This window comes from Stenella coeruleoalba (genome assembly GCF_951394435.1).
Source record: "Stenella coeruleoalba genome assembly, chromosome: 2".
Classification (NCBI taxonomy): domain Eukaryota; kingdom Metazoa; phylum Chordata; class Mammalia; order Artiodactyla; family Delphinidae; genus Stenella; species Stenella coeruleoalba.
The window spans coordinates 135,846,918-135,866,779 of NC_137147.1; the positions used below are offsets into that span (position 1 = coordinate 135,846,918).

General features: G+C 36.2%; 1 protein-coding gene across 5 annotated transcripts in view; it reads left to right on the plus strand.

The window, feature by feature from the left end:
• The window catches only part of MYO9A (myosin IXA), a 270,235-nt gene that overhangs the window by 47,451 nt on the left and 202,922 nt on the right, over nucleotides 1-19,862 (plus strand). For all 5 annotated transcript variants that reach the window (XM_079912006.1, XM_079912009.1, XM_079912008.1 and 2 more), the window contains exons 3-6: nucleotides 5,568-5,662; nucleotides 8,176-8,238; nucleotides 17,443-17,542; nucleotides 19,036-19,092. In XM_079912006.1, the coding sequence (XP_079768132.1) occupies nucleotides 5,568-5,662; nucleotides 8,176-8,238; nucleotides 17,443-17,542; nucleotides 19,036-19,092 (315 nt within the window). The remainder of the gene's footprint in view (nucleotides 1-5,567; nucleotides 5,663-8,175; nucleotides 8,239-17,442; nucleotides 17,543-19,035; nucleotides 19,093-19,862) is intronic.

The window sequence follows — 19,862 nt, forward strand, 5'->3', positions numbered from 1 at the left end:
TGTTAGATGTGAGAAAATGAAATGAAACTAAATAGAAGTATAGACATCATTTTTAGTTACCAAGGAAAACTGGAAGATAGGAAACCAAAAAAAGGCAGTGTGGAAGATTGAAAGGTGTGACAGTGGCAATATTTTTTTCAAAGGATGTCTTTGGGCCATTTCAAAGGATGCAAAGGAAAGTTGATTGGAGTCAGATATATCCCCCTGTAAAGGGAGATAGCAGGGGCAGGACTCCTGTCTGTATTGGATTGTGGAAATAGGTAGTTGGGGAATATAGTCTTGTCAATATATTTTTATCTTTGCAGCCTTAAAATCTGTGCCTAAGATTGAAATTCTAAGGGTTCATTTTTGAAAATGCAGAGAATATGGGAAAAATTTTTTAGTTCTGTGTTTTAGAAGTAATACCATCAAGGGTAGAAAGGAAAGAGAACACACTATTTTTGTTTTAGAGCTGAAAGGAAAGGTAATATTACTTGTTTTTTGAAAGAGATTTTTGTGAGGTATAATTGCACATATTTAAAGTGTACAATTGGATAAATTTGACATATGTATTGATATATACCCATGAAACCACCACCACAGTCAAGATACTGAACATATCCATTATCCCTAAAGTGTTCTCATATACCTTTGTAATGCCTCTTTCTCACCTTTTCTAGCCCACTCATCTATAAGAAACCACTTACGTGCTTTCTGTCACTGTAGGTTAGTCTGTACATTCTATAATTTTATATAAATGGAATCATGTAGTATGTACTGTTTTATGTTTGACTTCTCTTACTTGGTTTAATTATTTTGTGTGTGTGTCAATAATTGATTCCTTTTGCTAAGACAGTATTCCATTGTATGGATATACCACACTTTGTTTATTCATTCATCTTTTGATGGACATATACGTTGTTTCCAGTTTTTGGCTATAACAGAGAAAGTATTCAAGTTTTTGTGTGGACATATGCTGTCTTTTCTTTTGGGTAAATAGCTAGGAGTGGAATGACTGGGTCATATGATAGGTATCTGTTTAACTTTTTAAGAAACTGCCAAACTTATGTATAAATTTTACATACTATTTTATATTCCCACCAAACAGTATATACAGTTTCAGTTATTCCATATCTCTGCTAACCCTTGATATAGTCATTCTTTCTAATTTTAGCCATTCAAATAGGTATACAATGGTATCTCATGATTTTAATTTGCATTCTATAATAACTAATGTTGTGAGCACCTTTTCATGTGTTTACTTGCGACCTATATATGTTCCTTGGTGAAGTGTCTGTCAAAATCTATTGCCCAACTTGTTATTGTTGTGTTTTGAGAGTTCTTTGTGTATGCTGGGTGCAGATCCTTTATCAGACATGTTTTGAAAATATATATACATTTTTCCCAGGTTTAACCCTCTCCTTTTTAAAATTTAAATTTTTAAATTTTTTTACTGAAGTATAGTTGATTTACAATGTTGTGTTAGTTTCGGATGTACAGCAAAGTGATTCAGTTATACATATACATACATATTCTTTTTCACATTCTTTTCCATGTAGTTTATTACAGGATATTAAATATAGTTTCCTGTACTATACAGTAGGACCTTGTTGTTTATCTATTTTATATATAGTATATAGTTTATATCTGCTAATCCCAAAGTCCTAATTTATCCCTCTTCCACTCCCTTTCCCCTTTGGTAACCATAAATTTGTTTTCTATGTCTGTGAGTCTGTTTCTTAGCAGTCAGAAACTTCCAAAAAAAAAAAAAATTGCCCAGGATCAGATGACTTCACTGATGAATTCTACTAAACATTTAAAGAAGAATTAACACAAATCCTTCAAAAATTCTTCCAAGAAATAGAACAGGAGGGAGGAACACTTTCTAATTTTATAAGGCCCAAAATATTTCACTGATACCAAAATTAAACAAAGACACCACAACAAAAGAAAATTACAGACTGATATACCTTGAAACACAAACATTCTTAAAGAAATACTGGCAAACTTAATTCAGCAAAATATAAAAAGAAGTATACACCATGGTAAAGTAGGATTTATATTAAGGAATGAAAGTTTGGTTAAACAATACAAAAATAAATGTATTATACAATATGAATAGACTAAAGGACAAAAGTCACACCATCATCAGAATAGATACAGAAAAAGCATTTGATAAAAACAACACCCTTTCATGATTAAAAAAACAAAACAAATAAACAAAACTACACTCTCAACAAACTAGGAATAGGAAGGAACTTTCTCAATCTGATTAAAAACACCTATTAAAAATTATAAGTTAACAACATACTTAATGGTGAAAGACTGAAAGCTTTCTCCCTTTGATCAGAAAGAAGACACAGATGTCTGCTCTCACCATTTCTTTTTTTTTTTAAATATTTATTTTATTTGGGTGCACTGGGTCTTAGTTGCCGCTCGCAGGCTCCTTAGTTGTGGCTCGCCGACTCCTTAGTTGTAGCTCTCTGACTCTTTGGTTGTGGCATGTGGGCTACTTAGTTGTGGCATGTGGACTTCTTAGTTGTGGCACGTGGACTCCTTAGTTGCGGCAGGAGGGCTCCTTAATACTCCTTAGTTGCAGCTCGCCAGTTCCTTAGTTGTGGCATGTGAACTCTTAGTTGCGACATGCATGTGGGATCTAGTTCCCTGACCAGGGATCGAACCTGGGCACCCTTCGTTGGTAGCATGGGAGTCTTAACCACTGCATCACCATTTTTTTTTTCCTTTTTTTCTCTTTCTCGCTCTCTTTTTTGGTACTGAAATATAGTTGATTTCTAATGTTGTGTTAGTTTCTCGTGTACAACAGAGTGATTCACTTATACATATATATACATATTCTTTTTCATATTCTTTTCCATCATAGGTTATTACAAGATATGTATATAGTTAGTTCCCTGTGCTATACAATAGGTCCTTGTTGTTTATTTATTTTATATGTAGTAGCGTGTATCTGCTAATCTCAAATTCCAAATTTATCCCTCTCCCACCCCCTTTCCTCTTTGGTAACCACAAATTTGTTCTCTGTGCCTGTGAGTCTGTTTCTGTTTTGTAAGTAAGTTTATTTGTGTCATATTTTAGATTCTACATATAAGTGGTATCACATGATATTGCTATCTTTCTCTTTCTGACTTCACTTAGTATGATAATCTCTAGGTCCATCCATGTTGTTGCAGATGGCATTATTTCATTCTTTTTTATGGCCGAGTAGTATTCCATTGTGTATATATACCACATCTTTATCCATTCTTCTGTCCATGGACATTTAGGTTGTTTCCATGTCTTGGCTATTTTAAGTGGTGCCACTATGAATATAAGGGTGCATGTATCTTTTCGAATTATTTTCTCCAGACATATGCCCAGGAGTGGGATCGGTGGATCACGTGGCAACTCTGTTTTTTAGGGTTTTTTTTAACAAACACACCTGTGGGAAAAGGTTGTTCTCAGTGAGTGATCTTCAAGTCAGGTCACAGAAAGATAGCCCTTTGAATGAGGTTTTCTAGGAAAATGCCAAATAGGTCAAATTGTGAGTTATCTGTGGGACAAGGCTTTAACTCTAACCCTAGTCTGATCTTTCCAGTGGCTTCTAGGCTAGACTGCTTTTTCTAAAAAAACCCTGTAATCGTAGGGTGTCAGTTTTCTCTTCAGTGTGGAGCTAGGGAGAGGGAATTGGTAATCAGGTAAGTTAAAATGACACCAATACCTGCTTTTCTTACCGAGATCCAGCTGTTTTCCTTGATTAAATGTTCTTCTACAAAGGATTATTCCAAGCCCTTGTTAATTTCTAGAATAATCAAAAAGTTGATGTTACTTTTGACAAATAACAATTTTTGTTAGTCTTATTTGTTTTATGAAGGGGAGAGGAATTTCAGAGATCTTTACCATTTTCTCTGATCTCATTCTCAGTAATCTTTTCAAGAGGTCTAAGTAATAAAATGTATTTTATATAGTTACTCATGTGGTTACTATTTCTACTGTTCTCTATTCCTTACGTTGATCCATATTTGAACATGATAGCATTTTCCTTCTGCATGAAGGACTTCCTTAGTTCTTTTAGTGTGGGTTCACTTAATGATGAATATTTTCAGATTTGTATATCTGAAATTGTGTTTTATTTGCCTTTATTTTTTAATGATTTACTTTAAAAAGTAGATATTAAACTTAAAAGAAATAACTTTACAGTAAAATTCTATGAATTGTAAACATATTAATTTGTGTAACCATTTATGGGTGTAGGTACAGAGTGGTTCCACTACCCCATGAAACTCCCTCATGCTATTCCTTATCTTCATACCCTCTGCCCTCCCATACTCCCATAACTTGTGGGAACTACTTGTTTATTCTTCATTGCTGGTTGTTGTTTTTTTATTTTCAAAGTGTCATATAGATGGAATCATACAGTATGTAGTGTTTGGAGACTGGCTTCTTTTATTCAGCATTATGTCTTGAAGATTTCATTTAAGTTGTTGAATATGTGAGTTCAACAGTGGGTTCTTTTAAATTTAAATTTTATTGAGATATAACATGAAATAAAATATAGCCATTTAAAATGTATGGTTTAGTGAATTTTGATAAATGCATATACCCTGTAACCACCATCATACAATCAAGCATAGAATATTTTCATTACCCCTTGTGTCCCTTTGTAGACATTTCCCACCCCCATCCCCATTCCCAGACAGCTTCTAATCTGCTTCTTGTTACTCTTGTTTTGACTTTTCTAGAATTTCATATTACAATATGTACTCTTGTGTATGGTTTCTTCCACTTAGCATAATGTTTAATATTTGTCAGTGTTGATGTCTGTACCAGTAGTTCCTTCTTTATTGCTAGGTAATATTTCATTGCATGGTGTATACTTTTGGTTATAACTTAGGAAACATATATTTTTCATTCTTTCTAAAATAGTACTGTCATTTTGTTTTAAGTAGATATAATAAAGCGTAGTACATTATGTAATGAAACTTATTTCCTTTATACTGTTCTAGAATTTTAATTCTTTTGATGTAATTATTCTTTTCCTAGCCCATTGCTATTTCAGTTAAGCAAGTTTTAAAAAATACATATGTATAAATATATCAAGAATATTTGCTGGCTCTGGAATGTGAAAATGAAATCTGATTTGTAATGAGCAATACATTTTTTTTTTTTTTTTTTTTTTTTTTGCGGGGCCTCTCACTGCTGTGGCCTCTCCCGTTGCGGAGCACAGGCTCCAGACGCGCGGGCTCAGCGGCCATGGCTCACGGGCCCAGCCGCTCCGCGGCATGTGGGATCCTCCCAGACCAGGGCACAAACCCGCATCCCCTGCATTGGCAGGTGGACTCTCAACCGCTGCGCCACCAGGGAAGCCCAGCAATAAATTTTTAAAATTAAGATTTATTTTACTGAATAGTGTAAAATGCTGTCTACTTGGTTTCATTTCAAATGTTAGTTGCTTTCTTTTACTTTACCTGAACTATGAAAGTGAATTGCTTTTCTACTATCTCTTTAACATTATTTTATCTTTGAGCTGATTTAAGCAGGATTTTCCATTTTTAAAAAATAAAATTAATGAGAACTCTTTATTTTGACAGGCCTTTGGAAATGCAAAGACAGCTCATAATAACAATTCAAGTCGTTTTGGCAAGTTTATTCAAGTAAATTACCAAGAAACAGGCACTGTACTTGGGTAAGTAGCAGTAGCAGACTTTGGAGCGTGTTTATATTTTTGCCATTGCCCCTTCATAAACCATAGGTTGTTCATTTGCTTTTTAATGAGAATAGTGACATTAGTGTTTATATTAAATTTTTTTCTTCTCAATTATTTCTTTCTTTTGGAAAAGTTCAAACCTGAGAAAAGTTCTAAGAATAGTGTAACCCCCATATACCCTTAACTTAGATTTATAAATTTTTAACAATTATATGCATTTGCTTTATCTTTCTATATTATTTCTACATTCATTTTTAAAATATTGTTTTTGAGTAAGTTGGGCAGGTAACTTGACCCCCTAATTACTGTATTTCCTAAAGCAACCACAATGACATTTTCCTACTTAATACTATTTTTTTAAAAATATCTTTATTGGAGTATAATTGCTTTACAATGTTGTGTTAGTTTCTGCTGTACAACAAACTGAATCAGCTATATGTATACATATATCCCCATATCCCCTCCCTCTTGAGCCCTAATACTATTTTATACTTAAGATATTTAATTTTGTCATAATAATAATTCTTATTATACAGTCTGTGATCAGAGTCCTCTGGTTGTGCCAGCAATATTCTTTATAACTTTTAAAAAATTAATAGACTATTTTTAGAACAGTTTTAGGTTTATGACAAAAATGAATAGAAAGTACAGAGAGTTCCCATATACCTCTTCACCCTGTCCCCCAGTTTCCCCTCTTAATAATATCTTGCATTAGTGTGTTCCATTTGTGTTGTACCTTGAATGGGCTTTGACAGATGTATAAAGGTATGTATTCACCCTGACAGTATTATATGGAATAGTTTCACTGCCCTAAAAATCCCTGTGCTCCACCTGTTCATCCCTTCCCACCCACTAACCTTTGGCAACCACTGACCTTTTCACTCTTAATAGGTTTGCATTTTCCGGAATGTCACATGGTTGGAATTATATAGTATATAGCCTTTACAGATTGGATTCTTTGCTCCTTAGCAATAGGTATTGAAGGATCTTTCATGTCTTTCATGGCTTGGTTTTATTGGACTAATAAATTTTTGGGTAATTGACATCTTTATGCTTTTTAGAAGTGTTTTTAGTTTCTTTATGTTTCTTGTTGAGTTTATTCCTAAGTATCTTATTTTATTTTTAATGTTGTTATTAAAGTGTGATTTTTCTCTTGCATTATATCTTCTAAAATTGCACATTATTTGTATATGTGAAGGCTACTGATTTTTATATCTTGTTATCTTACTGAATTATTTTATTGTTTATATTAGTTTTACTGTTGTTTCTCTTAACATTTCTAGGTGTATTATCATATCTGCATAAATAAATACTTTAAATTTTTTTCCTGTTCCTTATATCTCTGATTATTTTCTATCTTGTCTGATTACATACTCCTATACTGTGATAATATTGTTTTAGACCTTTGTGTGAATGCCTTTAATTTTCTTCACTAAGTAAAATACTGGCTTTAGGACATTTTATTGTGTTAATGAATTAAACATTGATTTTAATTTTCTTTGAGTGTTTTTGTCAGTAATGGCTATTGTATTTTATCAAAGGCCTTTTTGGCATCTGTGGAAATTAGCTTGATCTTCATTTTGGGATCTATTAATTTTATTGTTATTTTGCATTCCTGGGGAAAAGATATCTGACTTGGTCAATACAAAGACACAAACACCCACAGACGTACACACACAGACATGTTTATACACATACATATGTAAACTGGTTGTTGTGTTCTGCTTGCTAGTTTTTATTTATGATTTTTGTATCCATATTAATAAGTGCTATGTACTCACCCTCTATGTGAGTTCTTCCTTACGTCCTTTTTCCTTCTTGGATTGAATCTTATGTGTCTCTCTTGGTACATCCATAATATTCTGGTCATTGCTGTAAAATAAACCCTATCAACTCAGCATGATAGCTGCTAGTTTACCTGTTTTCTCCACTAGTTTGTAAGCCCCTTGAGGACAGGTAGTATATCACTTATTTCTGTATTTGAACAGTGCTTAGCACAGTGCCCAGTTAATTAATACTTACTGAGTAAATTGGTAAATAATAAACTTACCAGAATTTATTCCAGAATGTGGCAACAGCATGGATATATAAAAAAAGTATATCTTTGAGCCTTATTTAGTAGTCTGGTCAAACTATAATATCTGAAAGGATGTCCAGTGGTATTGAGCCTAGAAAGAATGTAAGGTCTTTGTCACGGGAGGGTCTTATGTGCCATGTTTTGAACTTCTGACTTTATTTTGCTTTATTGAAAGAAAAAAAAAGACTTAGGAGTTTATGAACTTAATGTGGATGACACTAACAGTGTCCATAACACAATTATAGTGGTAAATGTACTCTGGAAGGCAGCTGTGCTCACCACTACACCACCAACACCAGTGCTACATGTACTCTGGATAGTATTCTTTATACTTTTGCATCTTCTCTGATAAAATATTTGTCTACTTTATATTAAGCTTTATTATTTATATCAATCAATTTTATTTTTCTTCTAGTGCCTATGTTGAAAAGTATCTACTGGAGAAGTCCAGACTCGTTTATCAAGAGCATAATGAACGGTACATATTTTAATTTGTGTAATTAGATCGAATTAACATTTGTATCATGTAGATTGACTTTTCAGATCTTTGTACATTATGACCTTTAACTCAGTTTATACCATGTATAACTTTATATATAATTGCTATTTCTCTCATGGGCAGAATACTGTACTTTTTAAGAAGCTGCTAGGAGGTCTTTTTTTTAATGGGTATATAGAAATGTTGTCCTTTCTAAATTCTAGGCAAACTATCAGAACAGGAAAATAGTGGTATCTCAGGTGGTATCGTTTTGTGAGCGTTTTGCCTTTGGACCTTTTGTCATGTCTTGATGTTCTTTCTCTAATTTGAGAAAAGTTTTTAATAAAGCTCTTAATTTCATTGTAATCTTTGAGGTATATGGAGTTTCAGAGATGACATATATGTAACTTTCTTTAGATGAGGAAGCCAAATACCAGAGAGGTAAATGATTTGCTTCATGTTATAATGAGACAAAATGAAGAGCCAGAGTTTGAAGTTAAACAAACCTATATTCAAATATTGGATATGCTTTTGGCATATCACCAACTTTATATACTTATATGCTTCTTATATACTTTTTCTCATTTTGCAGATGGAAAACTATCCTAAAGTTGTTTAGAGGATTAAATGAAATAACGTTTATAAAATGCTCAGTGTAGTCCTTATATATAATAAAATTTCATTAAACATTATCATAATTAATTACCTGTAAGCTTAGGACTAGAACTCAGACTTTTCTGTTAATTTTTTTGTGGCTAGCTGATGAGGAAATCTGAATTAGAGATGTTTCAGAATGAAGGGAAGAGAGTTTGGGGAAGAGAATAGCCTCCTAAAGACTTGTAGAGCTAACAGATACGGCTATTAGAAGGTTATTAGTAACTTTTTCTAACACATTTTAATAGAGTGGTAGTGATATAAGCCTGGTTTCCTTGGTTTTGAAGAATCAATGGCAGGAGAAGATCCAGAGCTTATATAAACTGATTCTCTGTTATCTTGCTAGATTTGATTTGTAGATGTATGTATAGTACTTATTACATGTTGCTGGATTTGGTTTGCTAGTATTTTTCTTTTAACATTTTTATTGGAGTATAATTGCTTTACAATGGTGTGTTAGCTTCTGCTATATAACAAAGTGAATCAGTTATACATATATATATATCCCCATATCTCTTCCCTCTTGTGTCTGCCTCCCTCCCACCCTCCCTATCCCACCCTTCTAGCTAGTCACAAAGCACTGAGCTGATCTCCCTGTGCTATGCGACTGCTTCCCACTAACTATCTATTTTACATTTGGTAGTGTATATATGTCCATGTATGAAATCATGTGATTTTTCTCCTTCAATTTGTTAATATGGTGTATCACATTGATTGATTTGCATATATTGAAGAATCCTTTCATTCCTGGGACAAACCCCACTTGATCATGGCGTATGATCCTTTTAACATTCTGTTGGACTGTTTGCTAGTATTTTGTTGAGGATTTTTGCATGTATGTTCATCAGTGATATTGGTCTGTAGTTTTCTTTTTTTGTGACATCTTTGTCTGGTTTTGGTATCAGGGTGATGGTGGCCTCATAGAATGAGTTTGGGAGTGTTCCTTCCTCTGCTATATTTTGGAAGAGTTTGAGAAGGATGGGTGTTAGCTCTTCTCTAAATGTTTGAAAACGCCTGTGAAGCCATCTGGTCCTGGACTTTTGTTTGTTGGAAGATTTTTTTTTTTTTTTTGCGGTACGCGGGCCTCTCACTGTTGTGGCCTCTCCTGTTGTGGAGCACAGGCTCTGGATGCTCAGGCTCAGCGGCCATGGCTCACGGGCCCAGCCGCTCCACGGCATGTGGGATCTTCCCAGACTGGGGCACGAACCCGTGTCCCTTGCATCGGCAGGCGGACTCTCAACCACTGTGCCACCAGGCAAGCCCCTGTTGGAAGATTTTTAATCAGTTTCAATTTCAGTGCTTGTGATTGGTCTGTTTATATTTTCTATTTCTTCCTGGTTCAGTCTCAGAAGGCTGTGCATTTCTAAGAATTTGTCCATTTCTTCCAGGTTGTCCATTTTATTGCCATATAGTTGCTTGTAGTAATCTCTCATGATTGTTTGTGTTTCTGCAGTGTCAGTTGTTACTTCTCCTTTTTCATTTCTAATTCTGTTGATTTGAGTCTTCTCCCTTTTTTCTTGATGAGTCTGGCTAATGGTTCATCAATTTTGTTTATCTTCTCAAAGAACCAGCTTTTAGTTTTATTGATCTTTGCTATCATTTCCTTCATTTCTTTTTCATATATTTCTGATGTGATCTTTATGATTTCTTTCCTTCTGCTAACTTTGGGGAGTTTTTGTTCTTCTTTCTCTAATTACTTTAGGTGTAAGGTTAGGTTGTTTATTTGAGATTTTTCTTGTTTCTTGAGGTAGGATTGTATTGCTATAAACTTCCCTCTTAGAACTGCTTTTGCTGCATCCCGTAGGTTTTCGGCCAGCGTGTTTTCATTGTCATTTGTTTGTAGGTATTTTTTGATTTCCTCTTTGATTTCTTCAGTAATCCATTGGCTATTTAGTAGCATATTGCTTAGCCTCCATGTGTTTGTATTTTTTACAGTTTTTTTCCTGTAATTAATATCTAGTCTCATAGCATAGTGGTCGGAGAAGATACTTGATATGATTTCAATTTTCTTAAATTTACCAAGGCTTGATTTGTGACCCAAGATATGATGTATTCTGGAGAATGTTCCATGAGCACTTGAGAAGAAACTATATTCTGTTGTTTTTGGTTGGAATGTCCTATAAATATCAATTAAGTCCATCTTGTTTAATGTATCATTTAAAGCTTGTGTTTCCTTATTTATTTTCATTTTGGTTGATCTGTCCATTGGTGAAAGTGGGGTGTTAAAAGTCCCCTACTATGAATGTGTTACTGTAAATTTCCCCTTTTGTGGCTGTTAGCATTTGCCTTAAGTATTGAGGCTCTCCTATGTTGGGTGCATAAATATTCACAATTTTTATATCTTCTTCTTGGATTGTTCCATTGATCATTATGTAGTGTCCTTCTTTGTCTCTTGTAATAGTCTTTACTTTAAAGTCTATTTTGTCTGATATGAGAATTGCTACTCCAGCTTTCTTTTGATTTCTGTTTGCATGGAATGTCTTTTTCCATCCCCTCACTTTCAGTCTGTATGTGTCCCTAGGTCTGAAGTAGGCCTCTTATAGACAGCATATATACGGGTCTTGTTTTTGTATCCATTCAGCCAGTGTATGTCTTTTGGTTGGACCATTTAATCTGTTTACATTTAGGGTAGTTATCGATATATATGTTCCTATTACCATTTTCTGAATTGTTTTGGATTTGTTATTGTAGGTCTTTTCCTTCTCTTGTGTTTCCTGCCTAGAGAAATTCCTTTAGCATTTGTTGTAAAGCTGGTTTGGTGGTGCTGAATTCTCTTAGCTTTTGCTTGTCTGTAAAGGTTTAAATTTCTCCATCAAATCTGAATGAGATCCTTGCTGGGTAGAGTAATCTTGGTTGTAGGTTTTTCCCTTTCATTACTTTAAATGTGTCCTGCCACTCCCTTCTGGCTTGCAGAGCTTCTGCTGAAAGATCAGCTGTTAAACTTATGGGGATTCCCTTTTATGTTATTTATTGCTTTTCCCTTGCTGCTTTTAATAACTTTTCTTTGTATTTAATTTTTGATAGTGTGATTAATATGTTTCTTGGCATCTTTCTCCTTGGATTTATCCTGTATGGGACTCCCTGTGCTTCCTGGACTTGATTATTTCCTTTCCCATATTATGGAAGTTTTGAACTATAATCTCTTCAGATATTTTCTCAGTCCCTTTCTTTTTCTCTTCTTCTTCTGGGACCCCTGTAATTCGAATGTTGGTGCGTTTAACGTTGTTCCAGAGGTATCTGAACCAGTCCTCAATTCATTTCATTCTTTTTTCTTTATTCTGCTCTGTGGTAGTTATTTCCACTATTTTATCTTCCATGTCACTTATCTCTTCTTCTGCCTCAGTTGTTCTGCTATTGATTCCTTCTAGAGAATTTTTAATTTCATTTTTTGTGTTGTTCTTCAATGTTTGTTTGTTCTTTAGTTCTTCTAGGTCCTTGTTAAATGTTTCTTATATTTTCTCTGTTCTATTTCCAAGATTTTGGTCATCTTTACTATCATTACTCTGAATTCTTTTTCTGGTAGACTGCCTATTTCCTCTTCATTTGTTTGGTCTGGTGGGTTTTTACCTTGCTCCTTCATCTGCTGCATATTTCTCTCTCTTCTCATTTTGCTTCCCTTAGTGTATTTGGCGTCTCCTTTTCGTAGGCTGCAGGTTCATAGTTCCCATTGTTTTTGATGTCTTCCCCCACTGGGTAAGGTTGGTTCAGTGGCTTGTGTAGACTTCCTGGTAGAGGAGACTGGTGCCCGTGTCCTGGTGGCTGGAGCTGAATTTTGTCTTTCTGGTGGGCAGGGCCACATCCGGTGGTGTGTTTTGGGGTGTCTGTGAACTTATTATGATTTTAGGCAGCCTTTTTGCTAATAGTGGGGTTATGTTCCTATCTTGCTTGTTGTTTGGCATGGGGTGTCCAGCACTGTAGCTTGCTGGTCGTTGAGTGGAGCTGGGTCTTAGCATTGAGACGGAGATCTCTGGGAGAGCTCTCGCTGATTGATATTATGTGGGGCCAGGAGGTCTCCGGTGATCCAATGTCCTGAACTCGGAACTCGGCTCTCCCACCTCTGAGGCCCAGGCCTGACACCCAGCCGGAGCACCAAGACCCTGTTAGCCACATGGCTCAGAAGAAAAGGGAGAAAAAAAAAAGAAAGAAAGAAAAAATAAAATAAAGTTATTAAAATAAAAAAAAATTTAAAAATTATTAAAATAAAAAAGTAATTAAAAAAAGAAAAGCAGAGAGCAACCAAACCAGTAAACAAATCCACCAATGATAACAAGCACTAAAAGCTAAACTAAGATAAACATGTACATCAGAAACTAGTCAGTGTGTACAGCAAACCCCAGGTCTACAGTTGCTCCCAAAGTCCACCGCCTGAATTTTGGGATGATTCTTTGTGTATTCAGGTATTCCACAGATGCAGGGTACATCAGGTTGATTGTGGAGATTTAATCTGCTGCTCTTGAGGCTGCTGGGAGAGATTTCCCTTTCTCTTTGTTCACACACCTCCTGGGGTTCAGCTTTGGATTTGGCCCTGCCTCTGTGTGTAGGTTCCCCTCTGACATCTGTTCTTCGTCCAGATGAGGGGCGGTTAAAGGAGCGACTGATTAGGGGACTGTTGCTCACTCAGACTAGGGGGAGGGAGGGGTACGGAATGTTGGGTGAGGTTGAGGTGGCAGAGGCTGGCGTGACGTTGCAACAGCCTGAGGCATGCCGTGTGTTCTCCTGGATAAGTTGTCCTTGGATCACAGGACCCTGGCAGTGGCAGGCTGCACAGGCTCCCAGGAGGGGAGGTGTGGATAGTGACCTGTACTTGCACACAGGCTTCTTGGTGGCTGCAGCAGCAGCCTTAGCGTTTTATGCCCGTCTTCTGGGGTTCGCACTGATGACCGCAGCTTGCGCCTGTCTCTGAAGCTCGTTTAGGCGGTGCTCTGAATCCCCTCTCCTCTCACACCCCGAAACAATGGTCTCTTGCCTCTTAGGCAGGTCCAGAGTTTTTCCCGGACTCCCTCCTGGCTAGCTGTGGCGCACTAGCCCCCTTCACGCTGTGTTCACGCAGGCAACCCCAGTCCTCTCCCTGGGATCTGACCTCCAAAGCCCAAGCCTCAGCTCCCAGCCCCGCCTGCCCCGTTGGGTGAGCAGACAAGCCTCTCAGGCTGGTGAGTGCTGGTCGGCACCGATCCTCTGTGCGGGAATCTCTCCTCTTTGCCCTCTGCACCCCTGTTGCTGTGCTCTCCTCCTTGGCTCCAAAGCTTCCCCCTCCCCACCCCCTGGTTCCACTAGTGAAGGGGCTTCGTATTGCGTGGAAACCTTTCCTCCTTCACGACTGCCTCCCAGAGGCACAGGTTCTGTCCCTATTCTTTTGTCTCTGTTTTCTCTTTTTTCTTTTGCCCTACCCAGGTACGTGGGGGGTTTCTTGCCTTTTGGGAAGTCTGAGTTCTTCTGCCAGCATTCAGTAGGTGGTCTGTAGGAGTTGTTCCACATTAGATGTATTTTTGATGTATTTGTGGGGAGGAAGGTGATCTCCACATCTTACTGCTCCGCCATCTTGAAGGTCCTCTCTGCTATTTCTTTCTTTCTTTCTTTTTTTTTTTTTTTTTTTGCGGTACGCGGGCCTCTCACTGTTGTGGCCTCTCCCGCCGCGGAGCACAGGCTCCAGACGCGCAGGCTCAGTGGCCATGGCTCACGGGCCCAACCGCTCCGCAGCATGTGGGATCTTCCCGGACCAGGACACGAACCCATGTCCCCTGCATCGGCAGGCAGACTCTCAACCACTGCGCCACCGGGGAAGCCCTGCTATTTATTTCTTAATGCTTAATTGAATCTCCTCTAGTTTCCTTTCATTTCAGTGAGAAAAACTCCCTGTAGCATTTTTTATGGGGTCCATCTGTTAGCTCTGAAGTATATTAATTTTTGTTTATCTGGGAATATCCTAATTTCTTCTTTATTTTTGAAGGATAGTTTTGCTGAATATATAATTCTTGATTTTTTTTTTTCTTTTAGTACTTTGAATCTGTTTCCTTTCCATGGTTCCTGATGAGAAATCATTTGGTAATCTTATATTATGATCCCTTGATGAGGCATTTCTCTCATGGTGCTTTGAAAATTTTTTCGTTGTCTTTCAACAGTTTTACTTTGTCTAGGTGTGGATCTCTTTGAGTTTTTCCCTCCTGGAGTTCATTGAGTTTCTTGGATGTACAGATTGATATTTTTCATCAAATTTGGGGAGTTTCTGGTCATGTTTTTCAAATATTCTTTCTGCTCTTTTCTTTCTTCTCTTTTTGAGGCTCCCATTGTGCATATTTTGGTGTTATATATTGTACATGTGTTGGTGTCTCCTTAATAGTGTCCCACAGATCTCTGAGGTTGATAACTTTTCTTCATTCATGGTTGTTTCTCTTCCTCAGACTAACTAGCCTTAACTGACCTTTCTTCAAGTCCACTGATTCCTTCTTCTGCTTGCAAATCTGCTTTTGAGCTCCTCTAGAGAGTTTTTCATTTTAGTTATTACAATTTTGAACTCCAAAATTTCTTTTTTGATTATTTTATAAGTTCTGTATACTTACTGAGAGCTTCTATTTGATGAGACAGCATTCTCATACTTTAGTTCTTTAAACATGGTTTCCTTCAGTTCTTTGTATTTAAAACAGCTGATTAAAAGCCTTATCTAGTAAGTCTAATGTCAGAACCTCCCCAGAAACAGTTATTATTGAATGTTTTTTCTCCTTTGTATGTGGTATACTTTGTTTGTTTGTTTTAAATAAATAAATTTATTTATTTATTTATTTCTGGCTGCATTGGGTCTTCATTGCTGCGTGCGGGCTTTTTCTAGTTGCGGCCAGCGGGGGCTTCTCTTCGTTGCAGTGTGCAGGCTTCTCATTGCAGTGGCTTCTCTTGTTGTGGAGCATGAGCTCTAGGTGCCCGGGCTTCAGTAGTTTTGGCACACGGGCTTCAGTAGTTGTGGCTCGCAGGCTCTAGAGTGCAGGCTCAGTAGTTGTGGCGCATGGGCTTAGTTGCTGTGCGGCATGTGGGATCTTTCCGGCCCAGGGTTTGAACCCGTGTCCCCTGCATTAGCAGGTGGATGCCTAACCACTGCGTCACCAGGGAAGCCTGTATGTGCTATACTTTCTGATTTCCTTGCGTGACTTGTAAATTTTTGTTGAAAATTGGACGTTTTAAGTAATAATTGGACATTTAAAATAATCATGTGGCAGCTCTAGAAATGAGTTCCTCCCCTTCCAGGCTTTGTGGTTGTTACTTTTGTTCCTTGTGTTTGTTTTGTGAATTTTCTGAGCTAATTTGAAGTCTTTGAAAAGTCTTTTTCAAGTGTAGCTATTGAAGTATCTGCTTGGTTAGATTTAATGATTGAGCAGAGTGTTCCTCAAATGGTTGGAAACAATAAGTCTCCCAGACTTTGCCTCAGGGCTCTCTATGGGTATTGGGCCATGACGTTTAACACCTAGGTAGGCATTTTGTAATTCTGCCTTAGCCTTTACTTCCTCCTTGTGCAGACCTTCCGGGTTAGTGATAGGTGAGAGGTTAGTATCTCCTCTTGTCTTTGCTGAGTGGACATGCAACCCTGGGCATGGGCACAGGCTATGCATGCACATGGCCTTTTAGATTCCCAGGAACGTATTGGGGCTTTTCAAAGCCTCTGTGGATGTCTCATTTCCCACCTTTTCCCTTTAAGTTCTTTGGTGAGCCTACTGTGTGCTCCAACATTTGTTCATGGCTGCAGGAGGCTGATATGTTCAAAAATTGCCTATAATTGTTTCCTACAAATGTCTCTGGGGCAAAGATTTTCGTACTGGGCTAACTCTGAGTCAGGTCAAATAAGGATAGTTTTGAAAATGGCTTCTTCCAAGGAACAACCAGACAGATCAGATAATCATATTTCTCAGGGAATGAGACTCTGAATGAGCCCCAACCCCATTCTGCCCTCTTTTGGAGGCTGCCAGGCTTTGGGTGTCCACTTCAGTTGTAAGCTGTTGGTATTGAAAGCTACCATGGATCTGGTAAGCAGGAGGTGGAATAGGGCAATTTAAAAGGCCATCAAGCTTCAGTTTTTACTGAGATTCAGCTGTTTTTCTTGTGTAAACACTCTCTGGATTGCTGTTTTCTTTTGGTTAATTTCTAGAGTTGATTCTGACAAATTTGCCAGTTTTCTAATTGGTTCTGTGGAGAGAATTTTTAGAGGTCTCACGTTTACTGTATTGCTGCCTTCACCTTTCTCTTTTGTTTCCAGCATACAAAACATTATTTTATTTTGTAGTACTTATTTTTTATTTGGGCCACACTGCGCGGCTTGCTGCATCTTAGTTCCCCGACCAGGGATTGAACCTGGGCCACGGCAGTGATGAAAGCTCTGAGTCCTAACCACTTGACTGCCACTTGAATTCCCCTGTAGTACTTAAATATTGAATTTATCACCTTTGTATTAAGAAAATGAAGCAAAGCTGAAACAGTTTACTAATTAATGTTTTCTTTTTCTTTTTTCTTGTTGAATAATAACCATTAGACCATGTTCATTATAAAGCCATACTTCTTTGTTTCCAACAGGAACTATCATGTATTTTATTACCTCCTGGCAGGAGCAAGTGAAGAAGAGAGATTAGCATTCCATCTTAAACAACCGGAAGAATATCATTATCTCAATCAGGTGGGAGTTCATGAAAAGCGTTTTGAAATGTAGGGCATTATTAAATTTTAGCTCTTGAGGGAAGTTTTTTTTCCTAGTACTTTGTTTCTGAAACCTGGTTGGTAGTGGATATTAACTAGCATTTTCATGTATGCAATCTAAAAATCTATGTGATGCAGTTCTTAAATTTAAAAATTATTATTCTTATATGAATTGGAAAATTGCTTTTTGTGAGACTCTTTAAGAGAATAATAAACTGTTTATAGATACTTCCAGCTTAGAAAAATGCTTTACTCTTTCCAAAGTGATTTACCTTTTACAGACCACAGCATGTTAAATGTTACTAATGATTCATGCTTGCCCTTGTCAAAGGATTACTGAAACTTTATTTGCATGTTTGAAGTCTAATACATATACCTCTTTGCATGATATTATGATACTGACTTAGAGTATGATTATTTTTATAACTCAGTGATTATCCTATTAAACATTCAGTATGAAAATTCACTAAAGGAAATGACTTAGAGAATTTGTAACTTACCTTGTAACTCAGAATTCACCCCTAAACTTCCATAATAAGTAGTAATTCTCACAACTTTTCATTGCATTGGTTTCTACAATTTTATTCCTCATATTAACAGAAATTCTAGAACTGGTAATAATGGAATTGGTCTGACAGTAGATCATTTAAATAATAGATTGTTTCCCCTCATTTTTTTGTTTGAGGCAAGATGTAATGTCTATGGAAAGAAATTCCTTTTGGGTAATTTAAAAAATTCTTATGAGGGTTTTGTAAGGAAATTGACACTTTGATGTGGCTCGGAGATTGTAGTATGTATTTAGGGTTATGAAAGTAACATCTCAGACTTTTTGCAAGATATAGAGCATGCTGTATAACTGATATTTCCTAATTTTGAAACTACATATTTATATAAGCTAATATAACTCTGTATTACTATATTGAGAATTTCAAAATTGTGTTATATATCACTTCCCAGTATGACACTAGGCATTTTTACTGTATTGAATTTAAGTATATTAAAAAAAATCATTGATTTAGCTTCTGAGTATTTTCCTTTCCTTTCCTGTTTAAACTGTTTGCCTTATATATGGGTGATTAAATATTTTCCTTTTTAAAAAGTAGTAATTGCCCATAAATGAGCTGATAGTTGTTAGTATTAGAGAAATCCAGAGTTTATTGCATCTCTTCCAGATATTTTTTGTAAGCAGTGTCCATACCATACATATTCTTATCGTAAGGTCAGTATTCAGAGACTATGGGACTCAGCAGTTACTATATTTCAGAGTAACTGAATAATAGCAAGTATGGATTGGTTATGATAATATATGATCTCCCAGAATCTGAATGTTTACTTAGTTGTTTCTTGTTTTGTGCTGGTATACAAAATAACTTTCTTTGGTAACAGCTGTGCTATGTGAGCACTACGTCTAAGAGGTGATTAGAGAAGTGGAATAATTATTACTTCTACCTAACTAATCTGCCTTACTTTCAGATAACAAAGAAGCCCCTCAGACAGAGCTGGGATGATTATTGCTATGACTCTGAGCCGGTCAGTACAAGTGCCTAAATAAATATTCTGTGTTCCTGTTAAAGGACCCTCACCTTGCTCATTTGCATCTGTCTTGTGACTTAGGAAGAAAATCAGCTAAAATACAAGCAAAGACTCTAAGAAAGAAGATAAATCAATGTTTAATTTATTTGAATTGATTTATTTGTATGTGTATGGTTTATTGATTAAAAACCAGTCAATTTACCATTTTTGGATTGTTTTTGCTGTTTAGACTGTATTCAATATTTATTTTGACCAATAATAAATAGATTGCATTCCTGACTTCAGCATTGTTATGGATCCTTATGAACTATAGGATTTTTTTCCTTGAGATTTGTTTGTTTCAGTTCTTTTTCAATAGTTTAGTTACCCACATATTATGAGTAATATTTATTGTTTATTTTAAAAAGTTACATCCTTCCTGTTTTATATGTCAGGTAACAGTCTTTTCACATAATGAATGCATACTTTTTTTTTAATAGCAAGAGAGGCTATAGCCTTTATGTAATTTTCCAAAAATTAAGAATTGAAATTCCTATAAATAAGATTATTTTATGTTTTAAATTGAGAATGATTTAAGGGCATATATGATGTAATATAAAATGAGTAGGTAAATTTAGCTTTAATTGTTATATTTTGTAAGAACAAGTTTGTAATTGTAAAAAGAACACAAAAAGCCTTTTTCCTTTACTTCAGTTTGCAATTAGGTCAGATGTGAGAGGCTGAAAACATGCACTCATCTATATTCATTAACTAATGAACTAATTTAT